The sequence below is a fragment of the Fundulus heteroclitus genome, chromosome 10 (genome assembly GCF_011125445.2).
Source record: "Fundulus heteroclitus isolate FHET01 chromosome 10, MU-UCD_Fhet_4.1, whole genome shotgun sequence".
In the NCBI taxonomy this organism is placed as follows: Eukaryota; Metazoa; Chordata; class Actinopteri; order Cyprinodontiformes; family Fundulidae; genus Fundulus; species Fundulus heteroclitus.
Window position 1 is genome coordinate 13807044 of NC_046370.1, and position 22411 is coordinate 13829454.

The following is a 22411-nucleotide window of genomic DNA, read 5'->3' on the forward strand; positions in this document are numbered from 1 at the left end:
AAATAACAGCATAATACAATCTTTGTTATTATTAGAAGGTTCTGAGAAGCATTACTGAGTGATAAACTGGATTAAAATAAAACTCACAAACCTAAAGGTAATTTAACAACAAATGAGTTAAATTTAGGGAAAAAATTATTTTAAACCTTGTAATTAAATGTTTTCTGGCGTCTCAGTCTTGAAATTATTTAATAGTTATTTTGGTATTTTTATTTAATTTTCTTTAAAACACACAGTGACAAAAAAAAGTCATAACGTTGATATAGGGACTCTACATACTAACCAATGCAATCAAACCTCATCCTACAACCACTACAGACACTATGTCTCCTACTTAAACGTGACGATTAGATACTCACTGTGTGTTTCACTGCTCATTGAAAAGCTGTTTAGTTGGGCAGACAAACGTGACTCCGAGGGCTGTGTCCTGTTAGTACATGGGATAATGGGAATTGGAAATGGGTAGAACGACTGCACTAGTGAGGGCTGTAAACTGGGAAAAGCTAGGCTACGTACTAAGTGGCAATGTGGTTTGTTGGGGGGAAAAAAACAGGAAGAAGAAACACTTCTGAAGGACTTGAAGCTAATTTATTAGCAACAATCGAGAAAAAAAACTACAAAACTCCTCGTCTTTTGTGTGACGTGTTCAACAGTGGTACCAGAGTTAATGACTAACACATGTGTCTGAGCTTCCTAATATAGAAAAGTTTCTTCACTCGTTGGCCTCGACTGATGAGTTAAATGTGACGGTATTGTGTCACTGCTGTACTATTTCTCATCACTCCGATTGTGTGTGCAGAGTCAGGATCACAAAGAACTGCTTGCACAGCAATAAATATCGGCTAATCGAGTATGAAAGTCAAGGCGTTGATTCTATATCGCAGGAATATACAGTAATATTCCATAAATTAGAATATGAGGCTCATTTGAGTAAAAGTGCCCTCTGAAAATAACAGCATGTAAGTAGGTATTAAACATAAGTCGTAGGGAAGTGATTAACTTAAAAAGTGAAGTTTGTTTTCAAAGACTAGAATGAAATAGATGCATCCCTACTGTCCCACGGGTTGGGAAAGTCAGGGGATTCAGTGGTAAGCGAAGACGTCCACAACAGAAGAAGAAATACTGTACACTTATTAAAAACGGCATACTCAGAAAAAGAAAAGAAATGCGCAACTGAGCAGAGGGATTTCGAAAATGTACAAAGTGTAGATTCATACTTGTGGATAGGAAAAAGCAACAACAGACTATTTACCAAAAAAATAAATTGAAATAAATTGAATAATTGCAGCAGGAATGCAAACAACTAACTGAGTTTTTTGGGAGCAGTGATGGTTATAAAGTCACACAGCTGCTGGGAGTAAATTACATTTTTATTCAGTTAATTATGCTCTCTTTTTTCTCTCTTAACAGTTGCTACGTGCAGAAAGCCTGAGTTCCTTTAAATCAAGATTAAAAACACATTTGTTTAGGACTGCCTTTGACCGCTCTAGTTAAACAGTTCTAATGAAACATCACTAGTTCAACTTTTTTAGTCCAAATGTTCGTTTTTGTTTCTACATTTTATTCCTACTTGCTTTTATTCTGTTTTACTTTTCTATATTTTAATCATGTAAAGCACTTTGCATTGTCTCTGTACTGAATTGTGCTATACAAATAAATTTGCCTTGCCTTGCCTTGCCTTACATCTGGCCTGGCGTTCTGTTCCGCTGTGACACCATCCTGAAGGGACAACTTCATGTTCTCTTATAGATGATACACTTGTCCCCGTCGGTGTTTAACTCTGTCCATCTCTCTCAAAGCTATCGACTGAGCATTTACTACAACTAACTTTGCTTTATTTCCTCCTCTAGACTTGAAAACTGGCTCGGAGCGTATCTGCTTAGGTAACTTTCTTTCTAAGGCTACGTTCACACTGCAGGTCTTAATGCTCAATTCCGATTTTTTTGTGAAATCGGATTTTTTTGCGTGGTCGTTCACATTTCCAAATATATATGCGACTTGTATGTGATCTCCTGTGTGAACTGAATGCGTTCAATTTAAGTGTCCCGCATGCGCACTCGAGGACGCGGTGACGTCACACGTAGCAAGCGTCCTTAGTGTTTGCGGAAGTAAACATGGATTATAATGCTGGCGCGCATTTTGCGTTCATTAATTTATTTTCTAACCGGAGCTTTCTCTCCATTGACTGCTCTTCTCATTGTAGTCTGCTATGGGTGTCGTCTTTCTTCCCGCTTCTGCATAGCAGGACGCAGAATAGTGACGTTTGTCGAGTATCAGTGACGTACAGGTCGGATAAATGCGACCCGGCCGTACAGACACAGGTCGCATTTGAAAAGATCAGATACGTATCGGATTCAGGACCACATATCCAAGTGGCCTGGGTCGCATTTGAAAAAATCCGATCTGTGTTGTTCAGACTGTCATAAAAAGATAAGATACAGGTCGCATATGGGCAAAAAAATCGGAATTGGGTCACTTCGGGCTGCAGTGTGAACGTAGCCTTAGATAAACCCACCTACGGAGCTACCCTTACGCATTACTTTCGCAGGCTAATCCAGCAGCACTGAATGCTGCAGGTCAATGACGTGATGCTATCTGCTGGGTTTCCTTACATAGAAAACCTATCAGGCAGTCTGTCTGCATGATTCACTTGAATTGACTTTGTAAAGTGCCTCCGTAAATTTAATTGAATTAATTGTGCCATGCGGTGAACATTTATTTCTTAACATGTGAGTTTCCCCCCACTAAGTAAACATACTCAAATTACAGGTTGCATTTTTCAGGGTGAGATTATGCTACTGCAACAAAAAAATTACACGTGACAAATTTGCATTTGTATATTATAATGTTAAACAAGAAATACTTCACTTAGTTTAAGCAGGTGACGGAAAATATCATGGAAGAAAAATTTATTTCAGACACACAAGTATATAATAACGACAGTATATGTCCATATATCCATATAACATAAACTAAAACAGTCTGAAAAAGGGTGTATTGGCAGAAGCAATAAGCTTATAATGCCCACCCTGCAAAGCAAATTTACATTGGACTAGAAAGCAGAAGAAAAACAAAGAAAAAGATAAAAAGATGGCTACTGTTTATAATACATACCAACGTATGATTTTAGGAAAAGTATTATTCAACAATAATAACATATTGCGAGAGGAAAAAAAAAAAAAAAAGGTAACGCACCCAGTATCTAAGCTCTTAACTGTATCCACATGATTCATAATTTTTTATCATATTATTCTTAAATATGTTTTTAAACTTTTTTACTGTTGTACAGTCTTTTAGCTCCTGATCTAATTTGTTCCATACATCAACCCCAACAAAAAAAATAGGGGAAGATAAGTGGATATAATGAGATCCACCATCAATAAAACCTTTTAATGGCAGTTTTAATATTCATGTGTCCATAAAAAGTTATGATAAAACGCTATGAAAAATTTTAGGACAGTATTTTATACTGTATGCTTTGCTTAATTCAGCCAAACAAATCGCTGATTATAGAAAACTGTTTTCTCTGCAGCCATAAATGCCTGATTGCTCACTGGCAGCGACAAAAGCGGCTAAAACGGGGCTCCATCGCCAACGTCTGACCCAGATCCCCGGATTACAGAGCCCGGTCCAGCTGCAGTCAAGCATGTATTGTATCCATTATGTAAAGAGAGAGATTAAGACAAAAAGCAGCAGAAAGTCAGGGAGTCGGTCCCTGCCCCCACACACCGTACACAGACCCTCAAACAACTGTACATTCACTGTCTTCTCTTTGACATAATAATCTGTCTGTGTTCTGGGATTAAAGCTCAGACATAAAAAAAAAAAAGAAAATACGAACTAATCTGGAACCTGAGGGTGTCAAAGTCGGAAAGCACAGCAAATACACATAAAAGGATTAAATAACTCACAGGGGAATAATATTAAATACTATTACTGACATAAATTTACTGTACATCATTAGAATTTTTTTTTCTTTTTAAACATATTTTAATCCCTGACAACTATTTTAAATACAATTATTTACCTGTGTAACAAATAGGTATTGATAATGTAAAAGAAGAAAACAATACAGTCTTTATTAAATATCTGTTTGCTTATTAGATGGTAATACATGAAAAACAACTTGCTGAGATATTGCAACAGTTTGGATGATTTCTTCCAGATATTTCATGGCCAGAATCAAATTCACTCAAATACTTCTATTGCATCTGTCTTTTTTTTTTTTTTTTTACAATAAACGTAAATGTTTATTGAGTTTATACCGATGCAACTGAATAGTGGTCTTGGAAGTTTCAGTTTTCCGTCTTGAACTATTTTCCCCGCGCTCGTTTGATTCAAGGAACCTCACATTACAACTCGCTCCTTTAAAGGACCCTGAGAGCTCAAAGGCAACAACTTCCTTAACTGAGTTGTGGGAAAATTCCCTTTTAAAGAAGACATATCATGCAAAAATCTATTTTTTTAACTCTTAAATACGTTTTGTCTTGTACCTGGAGTGCAGAAAATGTGAATTTAGTCTCTCAAGGTGCTGTGTAAATATCTTTATATTCTGTTCAAGTCATGTTTAATAGCCGTTTCGGTTGTATTTGTTGTCTATTATATTTTTTTAAGTAATTTTTTAGTCCAAGCTGAAGGATGTCGAAGCCAAAAGTGGATAAGTGGAAACATTTGGTTGTTCATTACACCGTCCCCCGGCATACTACAAAAATGGCCGAACGGGGTGGGGTGGCTCCCTCTGTGACCTGGAGGGGGGTGGGATGTGAAGTGCCTCATTTGCATTTAAAGAGACAGCACCAAAACCAGTTGCTCTCAGAACCACCTTAGAGCGAGGGTAAAAGTGGGGCTGTGGGGCAACAATAACGAGGAATTCAGACCAAAGCATTGCAGTTCCTCCTTATATAGAGCACAACTGAATTATTTAAATGTGAAAAGGAAGCCATTAAAGAACATGATATGTCCCCTTTAAGTTTATAGCAAGTACCTTGAAAGCACCCAAACAAGTATCTGGTTACAAGTCACCTAATAAAACAGCTTTCTCCTTAAAAATGTGCTGTAAGCAGAAGAATAAATTGTGAAATTGTGTGTGGGACAGCAACCTGTAAGTTTGAGGAAAGTGTTTGCTTTGCAAAACAGACAACACCTATTATCTTTTTCACAAAAGACACTTGGAAGTTCCTGTCTAAATGCTGTCGTAGGCTTTTTTCTTTTTTTTACCACACTTGTTCATTTCGGCAGCTGTATAACTCATGAATGTATAATTTATTGTGGATTTCAAATGTACTATATATATATATTAGGGCTGGGCAAGTTAACGCGTTAATTTCGCGTTAACTCATTAGACTATTAACGGCGATATTTTCTTTAACGCGCGTTAACGCATGTTGGTCACATGCTTTTATTTTGTGAAGGAGGAAGAGGAAGAAAGGTGCTGGCCGGAAAAAAACACAGCCGACATGCGGAAGGCGGTGTTTCCCGCAGGTACCGCGAGCGAGCTTAGGCGAGGCGAGGCGAGGCGAGGCGAGGCGAGGCGAGGCGGTGAGTTGGCGGCCGGAACAAGTTTTGTGCGGAGCGGAGCGGGGGGGGTCTGCATCGACGCCGTCGGTGAAGTCGCTTCTCGTTTCAAAGTATCCATGTGTTTTTGCCTGTTTTTCCCTGCCATTCACTATATGCGCGCGAGAAAGCAACAACAAAAAACCGCGTGTCAACGTCAAATAAACGCAAGCATATCGAGTTAGCAAGCATTTCAGTTTAAAGTTCTTCCAGCATGGAATATGACAGAAACAAGTTAGTTGGAACCACTGCCAAGTTAAACTTTGGTATTGAACATAAAATGGTAATGCTGCTCCCTGCTGTTACCTCAGAAATTGCCTGTTTTTGGTAGATTTTTTCCCCATAAAGAGAATTCCCTGTCAGTGGCAATAAGCTTTAATTTATTATTATTGCTATTTTTTGTTTTACATGTTTAAGTTGAGCTTTACACTAAATATGTGTTACTGATAAGTGCTACAAATGTTACAACACTTTTGTTCATATGGCAGCAGAACATTAAAATAAAAGTGCTCTTTACACTACTTTTGAATTCATTCTTGGAGTTTGTAAATACAATGCGATTAATCGCGATTAATCGCGATTAATCAGTGCGATTAATCGCGATTAAATATTTTAATCGTTGCCCAGCCCTAATATATATATATATATATATATATATATATATATATATATATATATATATATATAGTGCTTTGGGTGGTAAGCATGACTGGAAAAGCGCTATATAAATTCAGTCCATTTACCATTTACCATATATATATATATATATATATATATATATATATATATATATATATATATATATATATATATATATATATATATATTTGTAAACATAAATTCTTTGTTCAGGGTTTTAGACACGCGTCTCGTTATCTGCTGCTGATGTCTGACCTTTCATTTTGACTCCGTTCTCCTGGTGATGCTGGTCATTGATGGTCATGTTCGCTAAGGAGGCGCTAACGGTGTCTCCGGAACCGTAGCTGTTCGAGGCGTTGTTCATGTACTCCATTGGCAGTCACAGGTCAGGCTGCAAAAAGAGGGAATTAATGAAGGTCAGGAGAACAGTCCAGAAAGAGTCTCACGTCAAATTACTCATGAACTTCTCATGCAAAGCAGCCGAGCTGAACGAAGTCGCCTGGCTGGACGGATTCAAGGTAATGATGACGCACTAGTTGGTCACTTTGTCTTCCGCCACGTAGGACTCGGTCCATCACCTCAGGATGTAAACAGACACTAGGCCTGTGAAAACCTGGTTATTTATACATCCTGACGTGGGGTCAGTGCTTCATGTTACAGCCTCACAGACAAAAATAGGTCCCTCCCACCACCACCACCACCTCATCTAAATGCTGTCCTCACTGTGACAAGCAGCACTTCCTGAGCAACCTCTTTGGGTTTACAGAAGCCAAACAGCCGACAAGTCATCACAGGACAAATACTTCCTCCTGCACCGCAGGAAACCCAAACCTAACACGCTCCTTGAAGCGCATCACATCGAAGCTCATAAAAAAAAAAAAGAGGATTACATATCAGATTAAACCCAAGCCTCTGGTTACATCAGCTCAAATCATAGTTTTTAATGCCCTCTCACGCACACACTCACAGACCTCTGCAGTGTGGTGAGCTTATGCCATAATCAGCCTCTCCTTCCAAAACTGCGATGCAGATTTGGCAACTTCTGCGCTTTAGTTTCTCTCTGATGCCCGTGTTGGCAAATCAACGCGATGGTTTAATCTCTTAGAGGTCCATTAATGCTTAAAGCCATCAGCTACCAGGAGACCGGTCCTACTGTCAGGACACAAATCGGTGCGACGGAGAGGAATCAATCAGTTAAGATGAAGGTTTTGGAGATTAGAAGTAGGATTTCAAAAATCAATGAACATGCTTATAAAACAAAGAGACTGGGAAGTTCTTTTTTATTCAGCCCTCTAGACTAGTGATAAAATCAATTTCACTGGAACCAGCCGCATTCAGAAGTCATGTAAAAGTAATTAAGAGTTCCCTTATGTGTGATTTACAGTCAGTATAAATCCAGCGGATCTTTAAATACCCTAGAGGTTTTTTTTTAGAGAACAATAGTCAATAAACAGCATCAGGAAGACCAATAAACACAGCAGACGTGTCAGGGATAAAGGTTTGGAAACATTTAAAGCAATATCCTAAGATCTAACCATCTCAAAGAGCACTTTTCAATCTGCCATCTAAGACAGGACGAAAGGATGGGTCACTTCCATATCTACCAAGGTATCAGTGTCGTCCATGGTGACTCTGGAGGAACAGCAGACATCCATAGCCTAGTTGAAAATGCAAAAGGCTATTTCTGACATTACCCTGAACATACACTGCAAAAATGGAGCTAAAAGTAAGTCAAATTCTCTTAAAATGAGTGTATTTGTCCTTGATTTGAGCATGTAAATAAGTTTATCTACCAATGGAATAAGATTTTTGCACTTAAAATAGGATTAACTCGTCTCCATCAACTTATTTCAAGTGCAATATATCTAATTATCTTATGTTAGGGGTCAAAATACTCTTTCCATTGGCAGACAATCTTATTTACCTGCTAAAACCAAGGACAAATACACTAATTTCGAAAAAATCTTACTTACCTTAAATTCCCTTTTTGCAGTGTAACATCTCCCTGGTTCAAACATGGCTGTGGCCGCATCGCGCTTTGGGAATGTTTTTTTTTTCATAACCGTGTGCTAGAATGGCCCAGTCAAAGTTCAGATCTAAATCCAATTCAAAACTTGTCAGGACATAAAAAAAACGTTTTTTTCCAAACACTCTCCGTCCTGTCTGAGGGAGTTTGAGTTATTTTCTAAATATGAATTTTAAACGTTTTTGTGTGTAGATGTGCAAAGCTGCAGTAGTAAAAACATACCCGAAATACTTAAAGGTGTGATTGCTGGAAAAGGAACAACGTATTGACTCAGGGGGGCATGGAACATATTGGCACACTTCTACAGTCTGCTGCATAAAATCTGTAAAACCTACTATCGTTTCTTCACACTTCACAATGTTATGTATAATAATTAATGTGGGTTCATGACATAAAATCCCAATTACATACAGTGATGCTTGTGGTTGTTTTGTGACAAGCCTCAAGAAGTATGTTTGCTTTTGCAAGATGCCTCAAATGAATAACGGCGGGTAAATGCAAAAGTTGACAAAACGCCTTTGCAATTACAACTACAGTTTGTAGAAATAGAATATTACCGTATAGTGTGCAATCACAAGCTTTTCAATTCTCTGCTGTTACTCCAGTTGCATCTAATCTGATCCACTTGCCGACCAGAGGTGGATATAGGAACTCCAGGATTTACAAAAAAACTGGTAGGTCTGGAACAGGCACCAGACAGCGTAAGTCGGAGTATCAGAGGCGGAGCGATGGTGTTATCAGGCCATTACAGGAGGAAGGCAGTCGAAGCAGTGAGTGAAGGTTTAAGGAGAAAGGCTATGCCTCCTGGATGCATGAAATATCAATTTCAGAACTTGATGTGGTTTGTAATGGTTCAGGTTGCCGATCAACAAGAATCTGGGGAACGTGGGGAGAATGTTACAATGTCAAACTGTGCAAAGCAGCAGGAACATGGGGGCACCCACAGAGGAAACGTCATCCTGAAACCTACTTTTTATAAAGATGACGCTAAAGTGAACTGAAACGCATCACTTGTTCATTTCCTTTAAACACATATTCTTCTTTTAGTTTTAAAGTCCAGCTGCCAACTGTCCGAATCAAGCAAAAAGCATCAGGAAGATTATGAAACAAAAAAACGAGGCCCTGTTAAACAGCTGGAATCTGTCATATTGTTTTAGAATGAAGGTTGTAAAAATCAACATTTTTCTACACCTACTGAAGAAAAAGATCAGAGTATATCTCTCCCACTTCTGGTACGGCTGTTATTTACAATCGCCAACACCTAAATGGAGGTCCTGGCTGCTCTGGGCAGAGCCATGTGACCTTCACTCTGCCTGCCTTCGTATGTCCTGACCTTCTGGCTGTTGAAGCAGACTTCCACATCCGGTTCGGATAGCAGCAGCGGGACAAACGGATCCCGACAGGTATTTCTCTGACTGAAAGTCATGTTTTACTATTTTATATAAGAGGTTTATATTTAAAAAATCTTATTTTACCCAATTCCCAGCCTCAGTTTAAGCCTTTTTAGCTACAGCTACAATTTAAAGCCAACAACTGTATTTATTACCTTAATAGTAATAGTTTTCATAATGTAACAAACCAATTATAATCTTGTTGGAAAATATGTAAAAATGCTTTGAGAGGTGGTAAAGGCTTTCCTCGTTTTGCTTTTAGAAGGCAAAAATCTTTGCTTTGATTTCATCTACCTATCCAGGCACCATAAAAAGTTCAGTATAAATACTATTCTCTCGAGTCGTCATCAGACTCACCATATTAATTTTATATTTTAAAAATTGTATTAACATGCTGTATCTTCTACCTTATTTTTGTTACTGCTTGAATTTTTTTGAAACTATATGAAAGTCTAATAAATCTGTTTTTCTCTAATGAGAAAATTTATTTTATTTAAAAAAGCTTTTTGTCAAATATTCCACACCTCAGTCTTGTTAAATATCATGTTTTGCAGCTTTCAAACCTTCTCTGCTACAACTAAGGAGCCAAAACTGTGTGTCTCACCTCAATGATGCAGCTTTAATTAATAAAAATAATAAAACAATACAAAACTTTTATCAAATAAAAACAATTTAATGCAAAATTTTAATATTTATTTTCTTTTATTCTTATTTTGCTTGTAGATCATGGACCATCTTTTAGGTTTTAGAGAACTGAAGTTTCTAGTTTCACTCTACTTACTAATTTTCAGCTTTACTCTTTCAGGGGTCACCATAGTGAGACATCTGTCTCCATCTAACCCTACAGCATCTTCGCATCTTCTTCTCTCACACCAACTACCTGCTTGTCCTTTTTCCCTCCATCCATTAATCTCCTCTTTGGTCTTCCTCCAGCTCCAACCTCAGCATCCTTCCACTGACATACTCTCTATCCATCCTCTGTACGTGTCCAAACCATCTCAGTCTGGCTTCTCTGGCTTTATCTCTAAAACATCTAAACATCTAGCCGTCCCTCTGATGTACTCCTTCCTGACAATATCCATCAGACCCTCTCTAATTTCAATCACTGATGAAAACGAGTCAGTCCTCCAAACAAAACAGTTAAAACTCCTCTGTCCTACTGCACCACAAATATGTATTTTTTACAGCAGAGCTTCAGCCCTTTTACCGATTCAGTGTATTTTAATTACTTTGCATCTGCAGCTTGTTGGCTGCAAGAAAACTGCAGACCCAAATCAGATCCAGCATTTTTTTTTTTTTCGTAAAAAAAAAATGCAAATACTAAGTAAAGTGAATGAGGGAGACACCAGCTGAATACAAATGAAAGAGCGTGTGTTGCATTGAAAGTCTAATGAATAGTGTACTCTCACCGAGCTGCGGCACAAAACTCGTATTGTGGCTTCACACATGACAGAACCCAAACAAGAAGAAGAAGAAGAAGAAGAAGAAAGCTGTAACGCTGCCAACGAAGACAATCCCTCCGAGGGAGCGTTCGCTCACGCTGCATCCGGGAGCTCCGACAGCTGGAGAGCAAACAACCCCAGCGCTGATAAGGGAGCTGGATTCTGCAGCTGCTCATCAAATCTACACACGGCATGTGTACAGTAATGTGAAATGTGGTTAAAATGTAGGAGGAAAGTAGCTTGTTAAAGCAAAATCAACTATTACTAAAGAATCCACGTGTTAGAAAAGCAGTAACAGAATCACCCTGCCCACATTTCATCCCAGGTCGGATTGAGACGTTGAAATTTAAACAAAGTTTAGTCAAAATAACACGTCTGGTATGACTATCGTTTGCTATTATTTAGCCAATTTCGCATAAAGAGGTGTGGTAGATAACATTCTGGTGTAAAACCCAGGCTCACCAGGTGGAGAGTTATGCAGTACTTATTGCTAAAAGCCTTTCAGGAGCATCTGCTGATCCCGCCTTTATCTCATTTGGGACTCAACACAAAGACACACATTTTTTTTGCAGAAGAAGAACGTGGACAGCGGTGTGTGCGGCCGCTCCACGAGGGGGAAAAGGCTGAAAAAAGGTCTGCTGCTGCAGCCTGATCCTCTCAGGGCCGTGTGAAAATGAGACCTTGGCACAGACTTTGCCTCCACAAGAAGCTCGGTCAACAGGGATGTTGACACAGCTCCAGGAGCTCTCGGCACACAGCGCAGGGTGACAGACTGTGTCAAACAGGTTTGCCGAGTTTGTATATAAGTCTTGAAATTCCTTTACTCTTAATTGCACTGCAAAAATGGATCTAAAAATAAGTCAAATGTTCTTAAAATTAGTGTATTTGTCCTTGATTTGAGCAGGTAAATAAGATCATCTGCCAATGGAATGAGTATTTTGACCCCTAAAATAAGATAATTAGATATCCTGCACTTATAATAAGATGATTGAGATGAATTGTTCCTATTTTAAGTGCAAAAATCTAATTCCATTGGCAAATCATCTTATTTACCTACTCAAATCAAGGACAAATACACAAATTTTAAGAACATTTGACTTATTTTTAGTTCCGTTTTTGCAGTGTGTATTCTTGTCATACCAAGTAGATCTACAGGTGCATCTCAATAAATAACAGATGCTATCATAAGAAGTATTCCTTTATCTCAGTAACTCGGTTTAAAACCTATCATCCTTATATGGTATAGATTCATTACTCACAGAGTGCTTTATTACAAGTGTGCATTTATGTCACCTTTGTTAATTATGGCTTATGGTTAATTCAAAGTCATAATTGTGAAAACAAACAGTGAATCGTGTCACCAAGGATATACTTGAAACCCTTAAGTGATTAACCTTAAGGCTATTGTTCAGAGACAAGTGATCACGTCAGTGTTTGACATTTTAGGACTTCATCCTTTTCTCGATGCTATCTACAAAGTCTATGGAAGCTAAATAGCATCAGCCTAGCTGCCTTTCTAGGCCAGAACGGATACGCAGTCACTCCAGAGAGTTTCTGGGTCTGCCCTCGATTCTCCTCCCAAATGGATATGTGCAAACCTGCAAAGGGTGAAGTCCTGAAAGCTTCCTGATCAGTTATTCAAACCACCTTGCATTGAAAAACTAGGAAAAAAAAAAAAAAAGAATTTATCCTCTGGATAGAGTGAAGAGGCCTTGAGCTTCTCCACTTTGCGTCTTGTACATGAGTAAAACATAGATGGACGAGAGCCCGGTCTGTGATAATAAGGACGTTCCTCCAGTTCGTTGGGGCGAGGACATCTTATCTATAATTGAGTCACAGGGGTACCAAGTCCACAAAGGAAATCCAGACTTTGCTCTCTTTCCCAAGAGACGTTCTCCAGCTCATTCTAAGATATTCCAAGGCACTCCCAGGCTCGAAGGGAAATATAGTCTCAGAAAACATCCAACGGTGTGCAGTTGTGGGGGCACGGGCGTTTCCTCAGTCTCTAAGGCTTCTGCTCTTCATTTTTAACGGAGATGATTGATATTTTATGACCATAAAGGGTTGGGAAATAAAATAAAATTGAATTAAAACCTTTGCTTCTTTGCTTTTTTTCCCACCACAACAGAACAAAGCAGCATCCACATTACGACACACGAGAATCCAATTCATCCATCCATCTATCTATCTATCTATCTATCTATCTATCTATCTATCTATCTATCTATCTATCTATCTATCTATCTATCTATCTATCTATCTATCTATCTATCTATCTATCTATCTATCTATCTATCTATCTATCCATCCATCCATCCATCCATCCATCCATCCATCCATCCATCCATCCATCCATCCATCCATCCATCCATCCATCATTCTTCAGGTCTCCAAAACATACATGGACTGGATAACCAAAGTGCCATGTAATGGGAAATGGTACTAATTGGGAAAACTCCTTTTTTTGAAGGTCCTATTAGATCAAAGTCATTGTCTAATGCAGAAGTGTACAAAGTTCGGCCTCGAACTTGATTTTTTTTGTCCCCCAACTGCGGTCCAACAATAAACAGGTAAACCAGTGGTTACTGCAGATGGAGACTTTTTATTTTTATGTAGTCAAAAACTATTACTGACTAATTAAATTCTTCTTACATTGCAAAATGTTAGGGACAAAACAAAGTATGTAATAACCATGCTTTTCTAAGTTCTCTTTAATTTTATAGGTATAATGACATTTGGAACACCCAAATCTTTTATTTTAATCAATTCATTAAACTTTGCTAAATACAGCAAGCGTATTGAAAGAAATATTGCCCAGAATCCTGTTCTTATTGATATAAATAAACCAGATTTCTTTCCATCTTTTTTAATCATGTCCAAAAGAATTTGCAGGCAAAACCCTTTTTAGATCCTTTTTTTTTTGACAAAGATATGAAACCTTTATTTGTTTAATTGATGAATTGCCTGCTTAGTTTATTGTTAAGCAGGTTAAAATTTTTCACAATATAATTTTATTTAGCAATTTCAATTTCTATGATTTTTCTTTTGTCGACAAGTAGTTATGACTTAACAATTTTAGCGACAGAGCGAAAGAGTTTTGACGCCACTGGGCTCACAGGTAAATTGAGTTATTATTTAATCTTTCTACTGAAATTTCACAATTAGTCAGAACACGCAAAGGCCTGGCGTTTTGTCAATCTGTGGTATGTCAACTATAATCTATAAAAGGAGAGCTTTAATGTTTTAGCTTGACGCGTAGCTGAAACCTGACAGGTGCTGTTATATAATTTCACTAATTGCTTCCCCGTGTAATTCCTTAGGGCTAGATCAGGTCAAACCTGAAAACAAAGGAGACTCTCTGATGCCTTGTGCTCGCCTGTCTCCTCACCAGTGCAGCTCGTGGCTCAGTCGAAAGACGATGGTGCTGCTCGGCTCTCATGCTTGATTGCTTCTGTATCTCTGACCTACTTTCCTCATCGTTTGCCTCTCAGCCGGCTCGCTCGGCCTCCCAGCCTCCCGCATCCGCAGGCTAGCCCTACCTTTCCAGTATGAGTGAAGCTTTTGCGATGGGGAGGCTGAAGGTGGCTCCATTTTCCAGCATTAATATCTTGCGAGATGCATTGTTTTCTGCTCATAAGTGATGAACACCCACACTCTCCAAAGCTGCGCTATTCTGCCCAGTGATGGCAACCACTAGCCTCGTGAGACCATCCTGATCTCGCGAGCTTTCAAGGTTTCACTCGCAGATCAGTCTGGATACTCTCCGTTGAAGAAAATTTGGAGCCGTTCACCAAACGAACGTCCAATCAGCGTTGGCTTTGAGGCGGGTTGAGGTGTGACGCAACGGGAAGCGCGTCAGTTCAGTCTTAACAGCATGGCGGCTTCAGCCGATGAAACTAGCGTTAGCGTGGCTATCGAGCAAGTTTTATCGGAATTACAGAGTATTTCTTTGCTGAGCTAACGAGCCTTTACCTGCAGCAGCAAGAGTAGCTTGGCTTGTGGTTGTGTTTTCGTCGTCGCTCGTAACAGAGCGACGACGAATCTGATTGGTTCATTTGGCCCGTCTATCACCAACATAGGCCAATCAGCTAACCAGTATTTTCGCCCCTTCCCAAAATTACTTCAATGGAAGGTTTCCAGATGGATATGCGGAGCAAATCTATCTGGCGGAGTCAGGTAAGGCAACCACGCCCTTGCTAAACAAGCCTCTTCTACCCCAAACGCGTAGCACCCATCTTCAGTAAAAACAAAAGCTGTGATTTCCAGCTTGCAGCCGGAGTTAAAGACGCCGCGTGGAACATTTTTTTTAAACCACAGTCTTTCAACGAGGAATTCAAAACACGAGGAACTGGAGTTTTAATTGTGCAAAGCATTTAGACGCTCAGCGTTCGCGCGACAAAAACACGTCCAAACACCCCGTTCTGCGAGTGCAATGAGCCAAAGTCTTCAATCAGCATGCTGCTAATTAACCGAGCAGAAGAGTGTAGTTTGAAACCCGCTGTGCCTCTCTGTCTTCTGTCTAACGAGGAGAAGCTTTTTACTGACAGACAGTGCAGCTCTGTCAGCTTTCGCTCTCCATGTTCTGCTTAGACTTAGGAGTCAATGCAAAAACATAGTAGGAAAAAAAACATTTTAACAGAAAATCTAATTGAGATCTAAACATTAAGAGTTATATAAAAAGTCTTGTGGGTTACAAGACAATTTGGTTATGGTAAATTAATTGGTTAAAGAGAAAAAAAGTGACCCAGCTGTGTAACACCACTTCCTAGGCATCAAATAAAACCGAAAGAGGCCGGAGGATGAAGCTAATCACTTTCTAAAAGCTGCTGGAACGTTCCGACTCTGAAGTGGACAGAAAAAAAAAATAAAAAATCAAAAACATAACAGATACGATGCCGAGAAGTCATTTCAAAGATGTTGTCGGTTTCACCAGCCTAAGCTCTCCATGGCAGGACGGGCCAAAGTGAGGCAGGCTGTTGGATGCGGTCACATTTGGACTCCAGCCTAAAAGGGCCTCTCAGTGTTTTGCTAAGTGAACTACTTCAGTGTGGATTCATGTCATAAAACTCAACAAACGAGCAAAGCCACTTGATTTCTAAAGATTAATCACGCAAGGCCAACGTTTTGTTTAGAACAAAATATGTTAGGCAGGTCGGACCTCAAAGGAACCCAGAAATCTCTTTTTGGCTTGATTACCGTAGAAGGTTCCCTTTGCTAATCTTCCTCCATCAAAAAATGTGAAGCCAAATGGTTAAAAATGTTTCTGCCAGAATGCAAAACACTAAGTCGTTTGACTGCAAGCTCCAATGTTAAGGTTTTATTATTACACCACAAAAAGTGTATTTATTTGCTTATATCAGAAAGTCTTTATCACTATTTTTGTGTCCAAATTGTTATTTGTAAGCGTTCATATATGTCTGTATTTGATTTGTTTCAGTTTAGATTATTTTTTTCTGTAATAGTGTATTATTGTAGTGCTCCAGAGAGGACAGAGACACACAGGACAGACAACCGTGCGTGCACACACTTATAGGGCTGGGTGATATGGACCAAAAATAATATCTTGATATTTTTAGGCTGAATGGTAATATTTGTCTTTAATTATAGATTTATCACAAAAAGGCGTCTTTGAATGAAAGTTTTATGCCAAGTGTCTCACAGGCATATTTTTCTAACAAACAGCTGTAGATAAATATGAGAAACAGCTGAAAAATAACCTACTGGAATACATAAAGTATAATTTAAAATGCAACGTAGACCAATACCAAATAAACAATATAGTCTCATCCTATATGTCTTTTTTTTATCTCGATATTTTTTAAACCTTGATATATTGCCAAGCCCTACACACCTAAAGGCAGTTTAGAGAGACCAATGAACCTAAATGTGATGTTTTTGGACAGTGGGACCCAGAAATAAACCACGCATGTACGAGGAGAATGTGCAAACTCCATGCAGAAAGACCCCAGGCTGGGATTTGAACCCACGACCTTCTTGCTGCAAGGCAATGCACCACTGTGCAGCCCAAAATACAATATGTATTACAATATATAGTGTTTACATGGTAATGCTGAAAATAATTTATCCACTGTGCACAGAGCGTACGTTTATTTTCTTTATTTAGTGATTTATGATAGATTTGTCAGTCACCTACCTTAAAAATCTGAGCCCAAAGAGTAAAAGCGCTCTGAATCCGAATAAAAAAAGTAAACTAGACCCTTATTTTATGAGGCTTTTTAACTGCCCACCCTGCTCCTTTAACGCTCTTAAATAAATAAACATGTTTGAAAGAATTACATAACAGCAAAGACTATCGTTGCATGACACACGTGCATGACGCATGACGCTCCTCCCAAAAGGATGAAGCGGGGAGCAAGAATGCGTTGGGTTATCAACGAGGAGGCGCATCTGGTAATGGCATCCTCATAATGTTCTTACTCCATAAGCAGCACACGGAGTGAAGCTGCAGAAGAAAAAAAAAAACTTTGCATGTGGCCAACAGATGTTTAACACGAGAGGGAATCAAAGAAAAGGCTTTATTAACTGTGGGCCAAACATGGAAATACCAGAAAATAATCTGTTAATGGGGAATATATTCCCTACGCTCTTGTGTTCTTTTCCTAACATTGATTACTCAAAATACTAAAATCCAGATGATGATGATAAATTTAGGGGTAACTCCTCCAGACCATAACTATACAAAATCTGTTTGGAGGGGTACCACATTACAATAAGACTGCCCTTATAAAACAGTTAGGAAGCACATTATTAATTTAGCTTTAAACAGTTAGTAAATCAATGACAAGCAGCTACGTTTCACACACTGATGCAGAATCAATATTTAGAAAGACACAGGTGGCTTTTAACTCCTCGTTCACGCTATTGCTAATGCTCTATATCTCCTTACTGGTTTAACAATGAATTATTATTCAATTTACAGCGGTGTTTTCTTGGGACACATCATGTGTTTGTTGGCACCATTGGTAAAAAATCAGAAACACCAAAATATTTCTAAAGTGAAAAAATACAACTAAGTCTAACATTTGTGATAAAACTTATCTTTTAACACACTTTTTACAGCCAACATTTTAATCCAAAACTAAATTTGTGTGGAAGTATTGCAAAATATGCGAATAGAATTATGAACTGAACTGTATTAAGATATAGTTCATGTGATCATGGAAGACAGTAAAACATGTAAATAAGGGAAAAGGACACATGCTAAATGAGACAAAACATACTCCTATATAATTAAAAAAAAAAAAAACTGGCAAAAGTTTCAAAGGTAGTCTCTAGTCTGTCGTATCAGTTAATGTTTCAGATCTGGTTAAAATTAAGGCTTTATTAAGATACACACCTTTCCTTTTTCTTATTTCCTATTCCTATTACAATTCATTTTTACTATATGTGTTCAAAATTTCTATTTGCTTATCTGTATGCTGTTTCTTCCTTTGTATAATATTGTAATCTATTGTTAACCACAAGTGGAGGCACTTGTTTTAATCATACTTGTATTTACATAAATAAAAAAATGGCAAAAGCATTAAAAACATGTTTATATTATGTTAAGATGAGCTTGGACTCTTGTCGTTCACAGTCAGTACAGGTAGCTCTTCGTATGACACAGTACCGATGAAGTAGCTCTCAGTTTCAAAAAGGTTGGTGACCCCTGCTATGGAGGCAACAGCTGTAAATAGAGGATAACTCATTTTATACTGTGAACTATTGTAAGGGCACGTATGGAAAATAAAATAATAATAAATTGGTATCTAAATAAATAATATTTACCTTCAAAACTTTCTCTATGCACCTTTTATCGTATGATTGCATTTAGGTAAATTACAGGGGAAGTAGCTCCGTAAACCCAGACACCACAGCCATTTAGGTAACAGCGACTGGACAGAAATAGACGGTTTGCTAAAACCTGATGGTAATTCTGGCACAAGGGAAAAAAGAAAAAGAAAAACCTAATCTGCTCTGGTGCTGGCTTCATAAAAAAAGCAGATCAGATATATTACTGAAGGGAAATTAATCTCTTCCGCTGAGGTCTGCCTGGTATTTATTTTGCAAAGATTTCTCAATTTAAATACATTGTCTTTAAAATATTGACACTTTTTACAACACAGAATCCAAACCTTATAATCGTGGGATTTTTCAACAGATTCTGCAGATGCGGACTTTAATAAATGACAGGTCATAAACGTTAGCTCCTTACAAAAGACATGATCCTACTCTGCGGTTTTGTTGTAGTTATGAATTATTCATGTAACTACACCTTATGATGAAGTCAACTTCATGTGATAAATGATGATGCTTCTTTTAATTTGAATCAATGCTTCTTAGCTTTCAAAAAATAATCAGTTTAACAGACGCTTCATTTAACTGTTACTTGTTGATTTAGAAACACCGTTTGATCTCGAGAGAGCAGCAGCAGCGAGCTGACACAAAATTTGTTGCAAGTTGCCCCTCTCTGCTGGACTTGGGGAGCATGTTTGTGTCTGCGTGTATTTAGTGCAATCTGCTTTGTGAATCTGATACAGAAATAAAGCACACAGAGGGTGCAGAGCAGAACGAAAATTAAGAATATTGAGCTTTGTGGCCAGAATATATAAGGACCAGTTTCTGACAAGAAGCCAAAACAAAGTGGAAGTCTCAGATTTTAAGAACAAATTCAGCTGATTTGTGTCTCTTTCACTAAAGTTTAGAGGGGAGGAGTCCCCTTTAGCCCTGCGTGTGAGCATTCCTGCGCGTCTCTCCAGTAACAGCCACAGCCAAAGTGTTGCAGATGCTTGCAGAAATGAAAGTCTATACCGGAGTTTTAACAAGATGGCTCCGAAGTGTCTCTTTCTTCTTTCAGCGGCTCACCTGGCAGGTTGGAGCGACTCCAAGCCGCGGTTACACTCTACAACATGTCCGCTCAATGCATACAAAAAAAAAAAAAAAAAAAAAAAAAAAAAAAAATCAATGAGCAAGTAAGAGACGGAGAGGATGGAGGAAAAGGTGTGTCCGAGCGAGGCCAAACCCGTGCGCTTCAATAAACCTGCAGGTGTCATTGCATTAAAAACAGCCAATTAAAGCGCACAAAGGGGTCATGTCTAATGGCTCTCTGGCTCGGATTGTGTCCACTGACCTCGGGTGGATTACCGTGGAGCCCATATGCGACAGATAAGCAAGCTGGCTCAGTGCGCCGTTGAGCAAATGAAAAATGGGCTTGGCACAGGCGCACGGGCTCCTGATTGCCCGCACTGTCTGCGCTTTTAAATGAATATAATAATAATATACAACGAGAAAACACACAAATAATCAATTGGGTCGAGCGTTTTGCATGTTGTGACTGAGATGCAGAATCTAATGCATGTTTATGGGGGAGCTAGAACAATGCGCGTTAGAACCAATTCGGGCCCTGAGATGCAAGAAAGAAGCGAAAGATCCAGAATATCAGAGAGCTGGGAGGCAAACGCGAACGACTTCGCTGCCTAAAAATCAAACTGACGCACTGAGCTCAAAGCAGACAGCGCAGACAGACAAAAGAACCGCGCGCACAGACCCCAAACTGGAGTAAATATCACCGGGAGAAGAAAAAAAAAAAACATGACATCATTGTCCTCCTGAGACCTCACAATAATAAGATTATAAATATTCCGGCGGATTAGTGTTGTTAGAGCGTTCAAGGACGGACAGCGAAGCAGGACCTGCGCTGACAAGGGTGGTGGAGACATTTTATATTATTTCTTCCCACCCCCTGCAGGGAATGAGGAGAAAACAAGCCAAATGGATATGAGGAGGCGGCTGCTGCTCCGGGGCTGGAGCGATGATGGCTGCAACAAGAACACGTTTCTGCCTTTATGGTGGGCAGGGACCGACGAGGATGGAGACCGCGCACTGTGCGTAAAAAAAAAAAAAAATACATAAAAACAAGTGAAAGCGTGCGGAGAGAGAAAAACAGCGGCTACAGGAGGAGATGCGCAGACAGATGGAGCGAGAAAAGCGTTTTTCAATCATGTTTCTGGACGTGGAAAATGCACGGAGGCCAAACCTCTCCCCCCCCACAGCTCGCGCAAAAAAAAAATATGAAGTAGAAAGAAAACGGATGCCGATGGAGAAAAGACGACGCTGCGTCCTGCTCGCGCGTGTCTTTCTGCCTTTGACTCCTAAGCGAAGACCCTCTGGTTTAATTCGGGCAAACGGAGGAAACGTTTCGGCGTTTTTCTTACCTGACAGCAGACAGCGGTGTTGTCTCTTCAGCGGCAGTCGCTCACCGGGCGCGCTCACACGCGCACGCACGCACACACAGCTCCTCCGCACGGTGCATAAGCCGACGGCCGGACGGGGGCGCTGCGGAGCGGATCGCTGTGCCGAAATGCAACCTGTCTGCTCACAGCAGCCATCTGCTGTCCTGTAAATAAACAGCAGCAAAGACACGACCTGTTTATAGAGTAAAATGAGCTATAACACATATTAAAAAAACGTCTTATCATAAAGTCTTATTATAGGATTGCGATGGTTTTTACCCACGTCTGCATATGTAAATTTATACAGGGGTTTTATGTGATAAAGCGACAAAAAGTAGCACATTAATGCGAACTGGAGGGGAATTTGTTGGCTTGTTTTAATTTTTTATGACTAAAAGCATGAAGAGTGGATTGTATTCATCCCCTTTTACTATCCTTACACTGCAAAAACAGATCTAAAAATAAGTAGAATGTTCTTAAAATGTGTGTTTTTGTCCTTGATTTGAGCAGGTAAATAATATTATCTGCCAATGGGATGAGTATTTTGACCCCTAAAATAAGATAATTAGACATCCTGCACTTGAAATAAGATGATGGAGATGAGTTGTTCCTATTTTAAATGTAAAAATATTATTCCATTGGCAGATCATCTTATCTACCTGCTCAGATCAAGGACAGATACACTTATTTTAAGAGAATATTGCTTATTTTAGTTCCGTTTTTGCAGTGTAAATAAAATTCTGTGCAACAACTTCCTTCAGATAACATATTTTGAAAATATTGTGTTCAGTAGTTGTGCAACACTAAGAAAGCCACTGCTGAAAGAATGCCAATTTCCTCATCATGCAGGGGACATGGTGAGCATGTTGAAATTTTTGGTCCACATGCACAAGGTTGTCCACTGTGGAAAACCAGCACTGCATATCAACTTTAGCACACCATGGCCACAGTGAAAGGCAGCAGTGGCAGCGTCGTGCTGAGGGACGCTTTTCTTGAGAAGGATCAGGGAAGCTGGTCGGAGTTTGATAAGGAGATGGGGGGAGCTGAAAAATAGGGCAATCATGAAAGACATTTTGTTAGAGGCCGCAGAAGACTTGAGACTGTGGTGCAGGTGCATCTTCCAATGAC

At 39.2% G+C, this 22411-nt stretch overlaps 1 protein-coding gene across 1 annotated transcript in view; it reads right to left on the reverse strand.

Annotated features, from left to right (window-relative positions):
• Nucleotides 1-21373, reverse strand: part of mapta (microtubule-associated protein tau a) — a gene marked incomplete in the record, with an annotated part of 41909 nt that extends 20536 nt beyond the window's left edge. Inside the window, 2 exon segments of the mRNA XM_036142069.1 lie at nucleotides 6448-6583; nucleotides 21266-21373. Of these exon segments, the coding sequence (XP_035997962.1) occupies nucleotides 6448-6565 (118 nt within the window).
• Nucleotides 21374-22411: the final 1038 nt, after the last annotated feature.